The sequence below is a fragment of the Balaenoptera physalus genome, assembly GCF_965194825.1.
Source record: "Balaenoptera physalus genome assembly, chromosome: 15".
Classification (NCBI taxonomy): domain Eukaryota; kingdom Metazoa; phylum Chordata; class Mammalia; order Artiodactyla; family Balaenopteridae; genus Balaenoptera; species Balaenoptera physalus.
The window spans coordinates 61,167,874-61,182,695 of NC_138894.1; the positions used below are offsets into that span (position 1 = coordinate 61,167,874).

Here is a 14,822-nt window from a genome sequence, read left to right on the forward strand (position 1 = left end):
GAAGAGGTGGCTACTAAGGACTTGAACGCCTGGCATGACCCAACACACTTCAGATCTTGCAGGAGGAGACAGAGGGTATCAGGCACCATGCTGACATTTTCTGCTGGTGGAGAAACCCTCACCTTTGCTCTCCTGAGCTATGACTGAGAAACTAAAAGCATTTGTCCTTCGAGGGGGAAAGTGAATGACATGACATGAAGCAGCCGTCAGCTGATCCCTGTAGCTCTAGCCCCACCCTGGAGAGAAGGCCAGTTCTCATCCCTTTGTGTAGAAGAGCCCAGGGGGCCAGGAGAGACCCTTCCCTGACCAGGTAAAACCCTCAAAGCCATTCCTTTTGTTCTGGAGAGGAGTTGAAAGAGGGAGAACATCATTCTAGAGGCAGGTAAGATTTGAATAACATGCCATTCTGTTTTTATTTTCTGATTGTAAGCCAAAGGGCCTGATTCCACCAGTGAGAGGAAGTGATTTAACCCTTTCAGTTCACAAAGCATCATTTTTTTCCCCCCCAGGAGCTTACATGGAGCCCTGGAGACCCAAAGAAATGAACCCATTTCCAGAAAATGAAGATTTCCTTTTTATTGCTTAGAAGATCAGATCCACTTTGCATATAATTTTTCAAAAGTCAACACACTTCTACATTATATCATAGTCCTGGGTAATAAAGAATGCTATTCACATTTTCCCAGGAGAAAAATAAGGTCAAGGCTTTACTTTTCTGTGGTCACGACTTGCAAAATTGACAAGTCAAAGTCTGTTGCCAAGGTCAGACTTGCTCAGAGAAGGGAGCTTTCTGTACCACACAAAATTACAGAAGAAATACATGTTATTCTAGTAACTGTGATATGTATGAGCAAACGTGAGATTCCTAAAAAGTTTTCAGTGGAACACTGGCCTCTCAGTGTCCTATATTGCTCTATACCTATAAATAATAAAAAGGCTGATAACATTGCTTTATGTAAGCAAGCTTAGAATCACTCTCAGATAAGTGCTTTTGACCTAAATCTTGTAGCGCCTCGATCTGACATATAACCCCACAACTGTGAAATTCTGTGAGATTTAACAGTCTCAAACTGCCAACTGACCCAGCCATAAAGCAAGCAGAGATAAAGATTTACAGTCTAACATGATACAATTAGACATTCACCTTCTATTTATTTCAGTGCAGCTAAGCATTTAACCTACTTAAAAGCTGAAGGTTTTTCATTAAAATATAAATGCTTGTTTATCATTCATTCTATGCCACCTCCCCTGTATCCTACAAATTAGTCTATTATGAATGAAGAGATTAGTTAGTTTCAGAGAAAGGAGTAAACAGGAATGGTTTCTGTACAATCCTTTTAGACATGCAAAGATAAAAGATGGCTTTGCCACACAAAATAATCAGATACAAATAGCTGTTCAGAAGCAGCACACCTAAGGAGTCCTTTAATCAAATATTTAGGTTACCTGCCAAAAAGACCATGATCTCTTCAAAATGCAGTGCGGATTAAAGTGTTATCTAACACAAGCAGAAAACTAACCTTGGAGTGGAAGTTTGAAATGTGTTCATCATAATTTTCATGTCTTTGGATAGAGAAACCAGCTTTTTCAGCTAGATTGCAAAACTGGTTTAAAGTACTCCCTCGGCGTGGGGCGAATACCACTGCTTTCCCCTAGAACGTTAAAAAGGAAATACACACATTTTAAACCTGGAAGGCAACCAAACATAACAGACATTGGTCAAAGCATTTAATTGCACTGTTCTCAGGTAGAAAACTCATTTCTCTTGAGACGTCCACACAGGATGGGCATCCACAGTGAGAATAATTTCAAGGACAGATATACATCAAATAAGAAAAAAAAAAGTCATTTAAATGGTGAGTTGCTATGTTTTATCATTTTCAAACAATGCATGTAATAAACAATATGGAACTCAACACTGGTTTTCTGTACAATACATACCTCTCTTGGGTCCACTGGTTTAAACCATCAACTAGATTTTAGAATAATGGGTCCAGGGCAGTGCCACCCACCTTGCGACTCCTTAGCAGCTGCCAACTCATCTGCAACACAGCTCCAGAGCATGTGGCCACAGATGCCTGTAAATGTTAATTTACTGTGCCCTGGAAATTGAGTACCAAGAAATCCTCCACAGAGATAAGTAACCACAATCCATTTCAGTTCTGCCACCAGCCTTTTCTGTGACCATGATGCCAGAGCCAGAGCTACAGGATCTTGATTTCCAACTTCACTGAATCCTTCATAAGGGTCATCATTATGGCAAAGCAGTTCCTCAAAGTTATTCAAGTGACTACTTTTTTTTTTTTTCAATAAATTTATTTATTTATTTATGGCTGCGTTTGGGTCTTCGTTGCTGTGCGCGGGCTTTTTCTAGTTGCGGCGAGCGGGGGCTACTCTTCATTGCAGTGCGCGGGCTTCTCATTGCGGTGGCTTCTCTTTGTTGCGGAGCACGCGCTCTAGGCACGTGGGCTTCAGTAGTTGTTGCACGCGGGCTCAGTAGTTGTGGCTCACGGGCTCTAGAGCGCAGGCTCAGTAGTTGTGGCCCACAGGTTTAGTTGCTCCGCAGCACGTGGGATCTTTCCGGACCAGGGCTTGAACCCGTGTCCCCTGCATTGGCAGGCGGATTCTTAACTACTGCACGACCAGAGAAGTCCCCTCAAGTGATTACTCTTCAAAGGAAGTGGTAAAATGAGGGCAATCAAGCTTTTCTAAATAAACTGCACAACCTTATCAGATTGTTGTAGTGGGGAGAGTGAGAGGACTTGAATAAAGTATATACCGGATTTCAGAAGACTCTCTGACATGAAACTCTACAGCAACCATTTGCTAACTACTAGGTGCATGTGAGTTTTTCTTCTCCCTTTTAGATGTGCACAGAATGGCTAAACTTCAGAATCTTCTTTTTCCTTTTATTTGTTTAAAAGATGACTGTATGTGTCTGTTAATTTCAGGGTTATGCTTCACCTCTATGAAATACCACTTCAGGTTTTGAGGGAATCATGAAAATATATCCCCGTTTCTTTTTTTTTTTTTAATAAATTTATTTATTTTATTTATTTATGGCTGTGTTGGGTCTTCATTGTGGTGCGCGGGCTTCTCATTGTGGTGGCTTCTCTTGTTGTGGAGCATGGCCTCTAGGTGCTCTGGCTTCAGTAGTTGTGGCTCGTGGGCTCTAGAGCACAGGCTCAATAGTTGTGATGCACGGACTTAGTTGCTCCGCAGCATGTGGGATCTTCTCGGACCAGGGCTTGAACCCGTGTCCCCTCCATTGGCAGGCAGATTCTTAACCACTGCACCACCAGGGAAGTCCCTATCCCAGTTTCTTTTGAAAATTGGTTTACCATTCATACCTGCCAACTGTCTATTGAGCATCTGGGACGTAGCAGACACTGGGATAAGTGCTCTATATACATCCTCTCCTTTAGTCTTCAAACAACCCAACAAGGTAGAGATTTTCAGCTCCACTTTACAGAATGCTCAGAAAGGTTGAATCACTGGCCAAGATGACACACCAGTAAATGTTTGGAAACTGACCTGACTCCAATGCCAATGCTCTTTCCACTACACGACATTGCCTTCTTATTAGTAATAGTGATGATAATAATAAATAATAAAAGCTACCACTTTGCTAGGTGCTTCACAAGCCTTCCCTTTAATCCCCTCAACAGTTTTCTCAACAACGTTGTACGGTAGACATTACATTTTACAGATGATTAAACATGCAGTGAAGGATTTGAAGAAGAAGGAACCGTGTGGCAGAAAGGGGTCTGGACTTAAAGGAGATCTCCACCATTAAACACGGTGTCACCTCAGGAAAATCAGAAAAAAAAAGTCATAGAACTGCTGAACTAGAAGGGACCTTGGAGATGACGTGAGTCCAATCTCCTCATTTTTTCAGATAAGAAACTCAAGTTATCTTAGCTGACCCACTGAGTTTTCTCACCCATTAAGTGGGAAGAACAAAGCCTCCCTTGCCTTCCACCCCCGACCCCGAGCAAGTTGTGAGGGTAAAACGAGGCATTGAATGTGAAAATAATTTGAGAAACAAGTTTATATAGATGTAAGAAAGACTAGGAGCATCTACACCACCTAACAGTGCTATAAAAATTCTATCAACTCCCTCTCCTTCTCTCTTCCCCTCATTTAGCTGCAAGAAAACACACTGATACACTGTCCTGGACATCAAGTGTTTTTTCATACTGTGTTTACATAGACATGTATACACTCAGGCACATAATTCCAGCAGCACCAATCATGCCAGTAAACTTAAGGTTCTGTCAGCTTTTCCAATATTAATTGCTATTTTCAGGCGGTTTTCAAACTTAGCAGCAAAAATTCATTTTGATGTGAAACTAGATATAATACATGGTCTCAGCAGGGGAGCAGAAGTCTCCATAAAAAAAAAGAGGGAACACTAGTAGGTCATTCTAGTCTTTCTAAGAGCTGATTGCTGTTCTGGACTTTTGAATAATGGAAGTCATTTTATTTTAAAGTCACCTGCAAAAATTGTCTTACCATTACAATCAAAGAGTTGATTTTTAACAGCTATTATCTAAATTATATATCATAATGTTTACAGGACTAAGGGGCTGTGGTTGGGTTGACGTTTGCATTCACAAAACACATGCTGCCCTCACCCCAGCCCTTTGTTGGTTAGGGTGAGCTGTAAGGTGACTGCAATTGAGCTTGTGTCTCAGTTTACCTGTCCTTCTGTACCCACCGCACCTAAAACAGCCATCCTTCCCCATCCCTCCCCACCCACTCTCCCTGCTCTAGTTGTGTCCTTAGCCCTCATCACCACTGGCACACAGCATAACCTTGTTTGTTATTGCCCGTCTCCGCCGGCTAGAATGTATGCTCCATGACAATGGGATCTTCTAATGTTTCATTCACTGCATTTTCTCAGTGCCTAGCACAGAGTAGACGATCAATATTTGTTGAGAGAATAAACTAAATCCAGATATTGAATAATCTGAAAAACACAAGTCTCTGGGAATTCGAAGGCCACGTTCTATTGCTTATTCTTTAGAAAAGATTTTCTCCAAGAAGCTTTTACAGAGTCAGCGGTTATAATGGGATTTCAGAGGGCAGCTTTCTGTGCACAATACTGTCCCCACAAGAAAGAGAAAGAGCGAGCAGTAGTTTTAATCCTTAATTACTCAGTTATGAGTTTCAAAATGTTTTCTTTTTCATTTCATTGAATGCAGACACCTTTCAGATGTGGATTAATATTTAGGAGGGACAATAGGACATCATCCATTCATTCAATAAGCATCCACTGAGCCCTACTGAGTGCCAGCATCTGCCCCATAATGAACGGTTTTAGAAGCCCCCCATATCCCCAGTGGAGCAGGACACTTTGTCTGCTACAGTCAGAGGAATACATCTTACAATTTAGGCTGCAAAAATCAAAACAAGAAAAAGAATATAGATTTCAAATTAGCCCATCACTTTAGAAAAATTATTTTCAATTTACCAAAGCACAACTTTCTAAGCATTCACAGTCACAGAATCATTTTAAACTCAGAATGAACACTCAATTGAATGTAAAATTTTGACTGATGAGCAGAAATTTGAGAGAATTCATTTATCCCTGGAGAGGAGAGAGGAGTAGTTCCACAAAACAACAATGATATTGTTTACATCGTAAGCTCAGTTGTTATTTTGCTAGACTAATCTATACTCATATATTAAAGGGTGTGCACGTCTAGAAAAAATGTCTTCTTCAGACTTATTTTACAAGGAATATGCTATGCCTTTTTCAGTTCCAGGCAATAAACTATTAAATACCAATTACACGTTTAAGCTTGTGTTTATTTTCTAACCATTTCTTTACCTGGTTTCTGAGATGCTGCCTTTGTCTGCTTTCTCCCCTACATTTCCCTCAGTCTCTCAGTCCCCGACCCTGGCTTCTTTTTTTCCACCTGTCCTTTCATTGTCAGTAGTCCCCGGGGCTCTGCCTACTTTTTCTTCATGTTTTATACAGTTCTAGGCGATTGTACTGAAGTCCACAACTTCAACTATCAATTATGCATCAAAAACTCCCAAGTACATAACTGCAGCATTCACCATTGTCCAGGGCCCACACCCAGATTTTCAGGTGCCTACTAGAGCTCTCCATGGGGATGTTCTCAAAGTACCTTTAACCCATTATGTCTAAAATGGAACTCAATATCCTTGGCCCAAACCTCTACACTTCCCAGGGCACTACCCACCCACCCATCCAGCCAGCCAGCCATCCATCCACCCATCCCTCTCTCTCTCTGTCTCTCTCTCTCTCTCTCTCACACACACAGCTGAATACCTATTAAGTATGCCAAACAATTCTATACCCTTCACCTTCAAAGTGAAACTGGAAACCAGGAAATCGTGACATTGTCTTTTAAAACCCTTGTACCTTATTCTATCCCCAGGGAGGCACTCCAGAAATGTTTGCTGAAGGAACCTGTCAGTGAACACCCATTCGGTTCCCTCTTCTCCATCTTTAGGCCTTCACTAGCTCCTAACTGAACAATTCTAGGTAGAAGTTGGTCCACAGTAGACCCATGAAGAGCCTTGCTGCTTTCAAGCTCTTTCTTATTCCAAACCAGCTTTTATGCTGGCTGGAGTGATCTTTCTAGGACCCATACACTGCTCAAAAATGGCTCTCTATCTCCATTTCAATGGCTATCTATGACCCACATAGTAAAGTCCCATCTCTCCATCATCATGTTCTCAGCCTTTCCTAAAGTGGTACCCAAACTAACTCTTTAACTTCATCCCTCACCCCTCCCCAACCCTAACCCCAAACCACACAGACACTCTTACACTCCAACCAGAGCAAACTCCTGCAAACACAACATGCTTTTTCGTACTCTCCACCTGTGAGCACTGTTCCCTCCACCAGGGATGCTACTTTCTAGTCTCCTTCCTCTGAGGCTTAGAATGGCCTTCTTACTATTAAAGAACAAAGTTAAATACTGCTGCCTCTAGGGAACCCTTCCTCAGGCAGTTAGTGACTCTTCGTGCTGTATCCCTAGTACCTACCATATAGCATTATAATTCCAAGAGGCTTGTGCATTAATCTGCCCTGGTAAACAGTGAGATTCTCAAAGTGCTCATTATTCCTATTTATACCCCACAATCCCCAGCACAGTGCGAGGCTCAACAAATGTTTGTTGAATCAAGACAGAGTTCAAATCTCTGAGTATCTCACGTTCTATAAAAGGTGTAAATTAGAAAAAAATCACACAACAAATAAAAACAGCACCAGGCCCTATATGAACAGCAGGGCTGTTATAAGCCATTTTGCACTGTCCACTGTACTTCCATCTGTGTGTATGTTACATCTCCATGACCACATTATAAGTTCCTCAGGGGCAGAGACTCAGCACTGGATAAACACCTGGGTGGACTTCCAAGAAGAACTTCTAAGGGCTAGGCTCTTGTTCTGAGGGTCTTAAAAACCATCTGGGGACTCTCTATTCCTATACCTGGAGGGCCAGGTATGGTGGAACACAGCTTCTCCCCAAGAACAGAGGAGGATTTGTTGGGTCTCTGACCCAGCAAGCGGACAGGAACCAAGGGTCCTTCAGCACCATCTCAGTTCATGCCACTGAACCCACACTCACAAGGCACTTCCCTGAGATAAGCAAAAACAGAGGTTTGTACAGATGGGTGCAGAGATGCTAGATTTTTTAAAAGATGAGGAAATATGTCAGTAAAAAGAAAGTGCCCTTCTAAAATGAGAGTCCATGATTTACTTTTATAGCACGGCTGGCATGTAGTCAGGACTCCAGGAATTTGGCAGTTACTTAGGGCAGCTTCTACAGAAGGTTAAATGAATTCCACAGTGATATTTTTGAATTCTTGCCAATGGTTAGCAGCTGTAACAAGCTGGAGATCTGTCCGTATTGCATCCCCATCCATCTCCTCATGGTCCTCAGTAAACTCACACTAACTGGTTTGGCTCCCCCCCTTCCACCCAAAGCCATTTCAGAGGAATATTAGTAGATGCCATTTGTTGCTTGTCACTTCTGGACTGAAATTCAACTTGTAGGCTTGTGTGGCTGTATTTGAAATCACATCTGGGTCCTCTGATATCAGACATGGCTGATGGTCTTTAAGGAACACAGCGAGAGGGGGTTACCTGTCAGCAACAAGAAGCCACTCACCGGAGGGAAAGAGGTGGGGGAGGGGAGGGACATGTTGTTTCTTGGAATGAGTAAAACGTGCTGATTTCATTCCTTTTTAAGATCTTTTCTTTTCCTCTTGTAAGTTTGCTAGAGAGTCCCTTGTAGCATTCTGGCAGGAGTCAGATGTTTTTACAGTGTCTCTCAACCAGTAAGTTGAGGAAAGTTTCCATCTGGGACAGGTAACAATCATTTCCTCCTGACATTTGGGGCTTCCTGTAATGACTTTCCAGGCATGGGTGCCCGTTTGCCTGAGGATCTAGGCTCAGCCCTGGGATCTGATATTGTTCCTGGTCAAGCCAGGAGCCCACCGTGGTGGCTAAGCTCTCTCTGAGGGCCTGTGCCCACCTCATCCACGACCCCCAATATAAAAGCTGAAAAGCAAGGGGAACCCTCCCCTCCCTCTGCTTTCTTTGCTTCTGGATCCTCTGACTCCAGACAGCAGAGCTGCCTTAGCTAGAAACCAAGGAACCACACTCCCCAGTAATGGCAGATCCATTTCTTCCCAAGCTTGACACCTGAACCTTTGTGTTGCAATGATTTCATTCTGGCCACTTAGTATAATTTCTCTCACCTTACTCGGTAGGGTTATCTGTACTAAAAAGTGTCATCTTCATCCAGGTAGACAATCCCCCGGACCTCTGCAGAGCCTGCAGCAGGTATGCAGGACACGGGTGCAGGGAACTGCAGCAGGCCCAGTTATGTGTAGAAATCGGCCAAGTCCAGGTCGAGAAAAAAAATTTTCCCCTCCTGCCAACCATTTCTCTGAGAACAGTTTTTGTGAAGAGCCCCTTACATTCTATACTCATCACAGCTGGAAAGTCTCTCTAGTTCTTCAAGGTAATAAGAGCGAACACATATTCATTCAGAGTCAATCATGTGCTAAAGCTTTCCAGTGCACTGGCTTGTTTACTCCCCATTTTACAGACGAGAAACTGAGGCTCTGAGAGATGAAACCAGTAAGTGGCTAGATAGTAAGAACCACTTAAGTTCTGTATGCAGGTATTTCTGACTCCACCCACTGATACTTCGCCTTCAGAAACTGGGCCCTCCTATGAATTCGAAGCATTTGGCCAAAGTGCAGCTTTTGCTGAGCACCCTGAGAACTTGGTTCGTCTCCACTGAGTCTGCTGAGCCCTGAATTACCAAGAACTCAGGATCCACCAGTGCACCTGCCCAGGTCGTTTCTCTGTGGGCCTCCTAAGGCACCTTTAGCCTCTGGGCCACAAAACCATGGAGGAGTGGTCTAGGCTCAAGAAAACATTACAGCATCTCAAATTGTAATAGACTAAAACCTTTAGTGTTATCTTAGTCTCGGACTGGGACTTCCACACACAGACGCTCATCAGGGGGCGGTCCTTCGGCAGCAGGTCAGCAGCCCTGAGAGCTAAGAAGGAGAAGAGTGCGGTTATCCGCTGGGTGCCCCCGAGCCCTGGGAACCCTTTCAGCCCGCTGGCATGGGATACAGAGCTGCTGCTCTTCCCTGCTGAGTCCAGGTGACCCTTCCTGGGTCCATCTGGGTGGAGGCCCAGCGAGTGCAAACGCCCTGCCTCCCCACACCTCCCAGTGGGGATGGGATCCCTGGGTGGGAACTTCAGTGTGTCCATGTGCCATCCGCAACTGGGATTCCCCCCTTAGGGTGGACCCCTGACCCCTTAGACTAGAACACCCAGCAGTCTGAGCAGGGCTGCAGGACAGGAGGGGCCTAAGCGAGGTCCCCTCCTCTCATTTCTAATGCTGCATTTTGATGTGGGCCCCTCTGATTTGGCCTCCCCACTCCTCACAGAGCATGAGTAAGTACTGCCCACTCTAGGGCCCTGCCACATCCTTCTCTGAGTTCAGGGTGAGTACCAGCTGTCAGTGGGAGCACTGCCGTCCTCGGAGGAGGCCGCTGTGTGGAGCCACACTTCAGACTAGGGGGAGCGTCGTTCAGAGTTTAACAGAGGGTGCAGGAGAGCTGCTAGACGTTCCAGTTCAATCTCCATTTAGATCTATTCATAGCTTGGGCAGTTTTCTATTGGAAATCGTTCTCATGATTTACAATAGATCCTACGTAAATCATGCAAATCTGCTGCAAAATGGAGTATTTGTCACAAATAGGCTTTGAAGGGGTGTTGGTGATGAGTGAAGTACTGTTTGTGCACTGTGAGATCCAGGAGTCCTTGAAATCGTGTTGACGTACGATAGGATTCCTAGAAGCCTTTACGTCCAAGAATCTCCGTCCCCTCTCTGAAAATCCTGATCTTGCAAATGCTCGTGAGAACCACCCAAGGCTAATGGGGGGATGAAGAGGCCCCCAATTCCTTCTGCCCTCAACTTGGGCTGCTCACTCAACCACGACAGCTGCCATTAATAGCTTGGTGCATGCCCCTTCCTTTTCTCCAGACCTACTAACCACCTCACAGAGGGAATTGAGAAGGCCAATTTAATTTAATTGATTACCACTTACAAAGCTGTGGTTACTCCTCTGAGAGGTCTATTTAAAGTTTCTGAGGTATATAGAGATAACAAAATAAAAAGCAACAGTGTAAGGCAAAAGATGATTATCAAATTGCTCTGGGAACCTTCAATGTGAAAAAGATATAAAAGAAAGATTGAAAGGTATTAGTCTGTAAGTCTCACTGAGGTCAGAAGACTAGAGCAAACCTTCTTTTATAAAAGAAGAGATAAAACTTTAGAAAATACTTCACACACACATACACACTATCGTCCTTTCTCAGATAAATGTGAGTTCCTGTCTTAGACTACTTTAACATTGTTAACCTATTTTAAATTCCTATGGCACAGCAAGAGTCTTACACAGTTATAAGATTTTTTTTTTAATGCATGAGCTTTAAACTTGTTTTCTTACTTTAAATAGATGTATATTAACTCTCCGTTTAGGCTGCAGGACCTCCTAGCATAGTATAACAGCCCAAAAAAATAAGAGTGGATAAAAACTCTGTAATTTACTCACAGGCATAAATGGATATATAAATGTAAAAATGTGCACAATATTTTACGCCATGCTTGGCTTCATTGTGACCTAATGTTTATAATATGTAAATAATGGCTTCCTTTTAAAGCAAAGAACAGATTAATATACAGATTCATCTGAAGCCCCTTTATTTAATATAAACAGAAATAAAAAGAAAAATGTTCTTTTGCAATAAATAACCAGTGACAAAGGTAACCATTGAAGGGATTTAAAATGACAGAAGTCAACAGAAAACTTTCAATATCATACTTCTACTTTAATATGAAGATATTGTTATCAAAGGAAAAGACTCAAGAAATTCTTTGATAAAAATAATCTCACACTATCTTTGAAGTGGTTTCATTTATTTTACTACCCACTGTGTTCCTTATCAGAAGGCCAAGGGTAAGAAGTTCCCTAGTTATGATTAGGAAAGAATCTGATAGATCAGAAGACCCAATTGAAGTTGGACATAATAAGTATTAAAGTATTACATGACATTAATCCTGCCATTCCATTACTCTCTCCATCTTTGTGCACAGACTAATTATTCTGAAGCCAGTGTTCAGGAGAAAACAGAAACATACTTACCCTGGGCTGGAGTAATCTCTTTATTGCATCAACAAGGCTGGCTCTGTACTGGTCCAGAAACAGGCTGACATTGAGAAGAGAGCAGAATCCAGATTAAACTGGGTTTTCAAGTCTAATGATACTAATGGAGATCAAGACTAATTACACGTTTACTCAACACTAAAAAAGAGAAATGTTTCCTTCCATCCAAGTGTCTCACTGGAATAAAAAAAAGATACTGTGGTCAGTGTTATCCAACCAAAGTCAAGTCATCAACATGCGATGGGCCACGATTCGACACGACTGGCCATGTGTTAGTGTGAAAGGGACAATTTCTAAGCCGCTGTTTGGGGAAATCATCTGGTGGAGATGAAGCTCTCCCAACACTTGTCTGTAGACCTGTGCCCTCTGCCCACCGAGGGTGCTGTGAGGCCACCCTCCAAAAACAAACCACCAGCCCTATTACACACCAACCACAAAACAGCTCTCAGATGGGGATGGTTTTTAGTGACTAGCAACAGCACTGAGGTTAGAGCCAACAAGTGACCTAGGAGTAAACAAAGACCAGCTTTAGGCAGTGTGTCCCAGAAACCGTGGCAACTCTGGATTTCCCCCCTTGATCTCCATGTTGATTTTTTTCCAGTTCATGTGATTTTTCATTTTTCTTTTCTGGTTTGAGAATTTCTCTTGTTGCTCTGTCACCTCTTTGGCTGGATCAGTCTGACCCTGTCTTCACCAGGCCTTATCCTGGAAGTTTAGGACAGAGTTTCCTTATCCAGGACTTGCAGGCTAGAACACTGGGTGGCCTTCTGCATCAGCTATCCCATGAGGGGCCTAAGCAAAGCCTCTACTCCCGTTTCAAATGCTGTAGTTTGGTGTGGGTCCCTCTGATTTGGCCTCCCGCTCCCCAAAGAGCTTGGCTAATTACCACCTACTCTGGGGCCCTGCGTCGTCCTCCTCCAAGCTAAGGATGAGTATCAGCTGTCCGCAGGAGCGCTGCTGGTGGAGCCACACTTCAGACAAGGGGACAGCATAGTTCAGGGTTTCCTAGGCTCTGGCTCTGACCGTTCTGCTATGTGACCTTGGGCAAGTCACTTCATCTGAGGCCTCAGTTTTCCTGTCGATAAGGGCCCACCTCTGTGGCTGCGGTGGGCATCAAATGAATGATATATGTTGGTTGATGAATATTTGTTGATGACCTGCTGTACACTAGGGGCTGTTTCAGGCCTTGGAGATAAGCTGTGAATAAGACGAAGTTCCCATCCTCAAGGAGCTTCCAGTCTGTATTCATTTCTGCGTCACTAGGCCTGGCCCAGCATACACACAGAGAGGGTGCTCAATGAAGAGCTACTTACTGCCCAACTGGCAGATCAACACAGTCTTTGAAATGGAGGAGCTTACGTAGACGTAGGGTGGGTTTCAATGACTCTAAAACAGGCCGTACACACTCCTTCACTGGTCTTGCTAGGGAGGAATCAGCATTTAGGTAGGATGTTTCACCAAGCCAGGTTCTCTCCTAAGTCTCTCACTTAAGAGGAGTGGGGAGAGCGGCTTATAAGACATTTCCAAGAAGTCAGTGCTTGGGTTTCACCATGACATGCTTAGTGGAAGTTTCTTCTATAAAGTTCTGCTTTGAGCAATGGAAAAAGAATCCTCTTAAGGTGAGCTAGAAATGATCTCTAGAATGGGAAACTATCCATCAGGATAATCAGGATAACCAGATTATTACCCATGGGAAAATTTCTTATTGTTCCAGAAAACTGTGCACTTAAATCTTAGAGCACAGAATGTGTCTAATTCGAATGCTAAAAAATTTGCCTTTTAGTCATATTAATCAGTGGTTAATAACCAGTAAGGATGGATAAGAAAGGAATCGAATTGTATTTAAGTGTTTTGAAAATTTCTCTTCGGGACTATATACCTTATTGTTTAGTGAGGTAATACTATCTTAAATGTTAATAATTAAGCATTTTATTTTATTTTTTTTAAAGAAGACTACCACTGTGAGAAAATACCTCTGTCAGTTACTTGGGTCTACAGGAGACCTGGCTGGTTGGGATACATAGCACCAAGCAAAAGACCATTCTCAGTTTATACCTGTGCATCCTAAGAGCCGGTAAGATTGTTAGAGACAAATAATCAACAACTTAAAAGCTGAGCTTAGAACATAACCTTATGAGGGGAGGGGGAAATAAATTAGGAGTTTGGGATTAACATATACACACTGCTACATTAAAAAATAGATAAACAATAAGGACCTACTATATAGCATAGGGAACTATACTCAACATCTTATGATAACCTATAATGGAAAAGAATCTGAAAAAGAATATATATATATATATATATATATATGTATATATAAATAACTGAATCACTTTGCTGTACCCTCGAAACTAACACAACATTGTAAATTAACTATACTTGAATAAAAAAAGCATAACCTAATATAGTACTATTTCTACTTAATGTTGGCAATGGTGACAAAAATATTAACCTCACAGCTCACTAGAAAATGCAGCTTAACACACAGCACACATTCAAAACACAGTTATTTGAAAGCTAATGCTGTCTACTCCATCACTGCAAGTCAAATTTCCCAAAAGTAATTTCTGTAGTTCTCTAATAGGTCTTTATTCCAAGCAAGCTCACCTTTCTACTTAGCTCTGGTGCAGAATTTATAACGCTTAGTAGGATACATCCTATCAGCAATTTCAACGTGCTTTAGTGGGAGTGATATACAATCTCCTGAAAATTCACCCCTTAAATAAGTCCTAATGGGCTCAGAGAACAGCAGCAGCTTAAGTGCATCTATTAAAAAAGGCTGAGTGGGTCAGTGATTGGGATGAAGATACCATTTCAACTCTCCAGTTACTGATCAGAATACATCGACAGTCGGTCTAGTTTGGCCATCAAACACACACACACACACACACACACACACCCCTCTATATAATTCACTTGTAGAGTCAACGCTTGCTTTGTTCCACTGATCTGAATCACAGATTATGCGACAAAGGAAAGGTGCCAGGCCATTTTCATCGCCTCCCTTAGAATCAGTCAGGATTTTCTGCAGAGCACAGAGACGCTCCAGCTCCTCTCATAGGGAAATTAATTAGTGCAGC

The 14,822-nt window shown here is 42.7% G+C and overlaps 1 protein-coding gene across 4 annotated transcripts in view; it reads right to left on the bottom strand.

Annotated features, from left to right (window-relative positions):
* The window catches only part of CAMKMT (calmodulin-lysine N-methyltransferase), a 410,166-nt gene that overhangs the window by 9,068 nt on the left and 386,276 nt on the right, over positions 1-14,822 (bottom strand). For all 4 annotated transcript variants that reach the window (XR_014254294.1, XM_082427852.1, XM_082427850.1 and 1 more), the window contains 2 exons: positions 11,719-11,782; positions 1,521-1,652 (listed from right to left, as the gene is read on the bottom strand). Coding sequence is in view for 3 of the 4 variants with exons in the window: in XM_082427852.1 (XP_082283978.1) it covers positions 1,521-1,652; positions 11,719-11,782 (196 nt within the window). In the remaining variant the exon portion in view is untranslated. The remainder of the gene's footprint in view (positions 1-1,520; positions 1,653-11,718; positions 11,783-14,822) is intronic.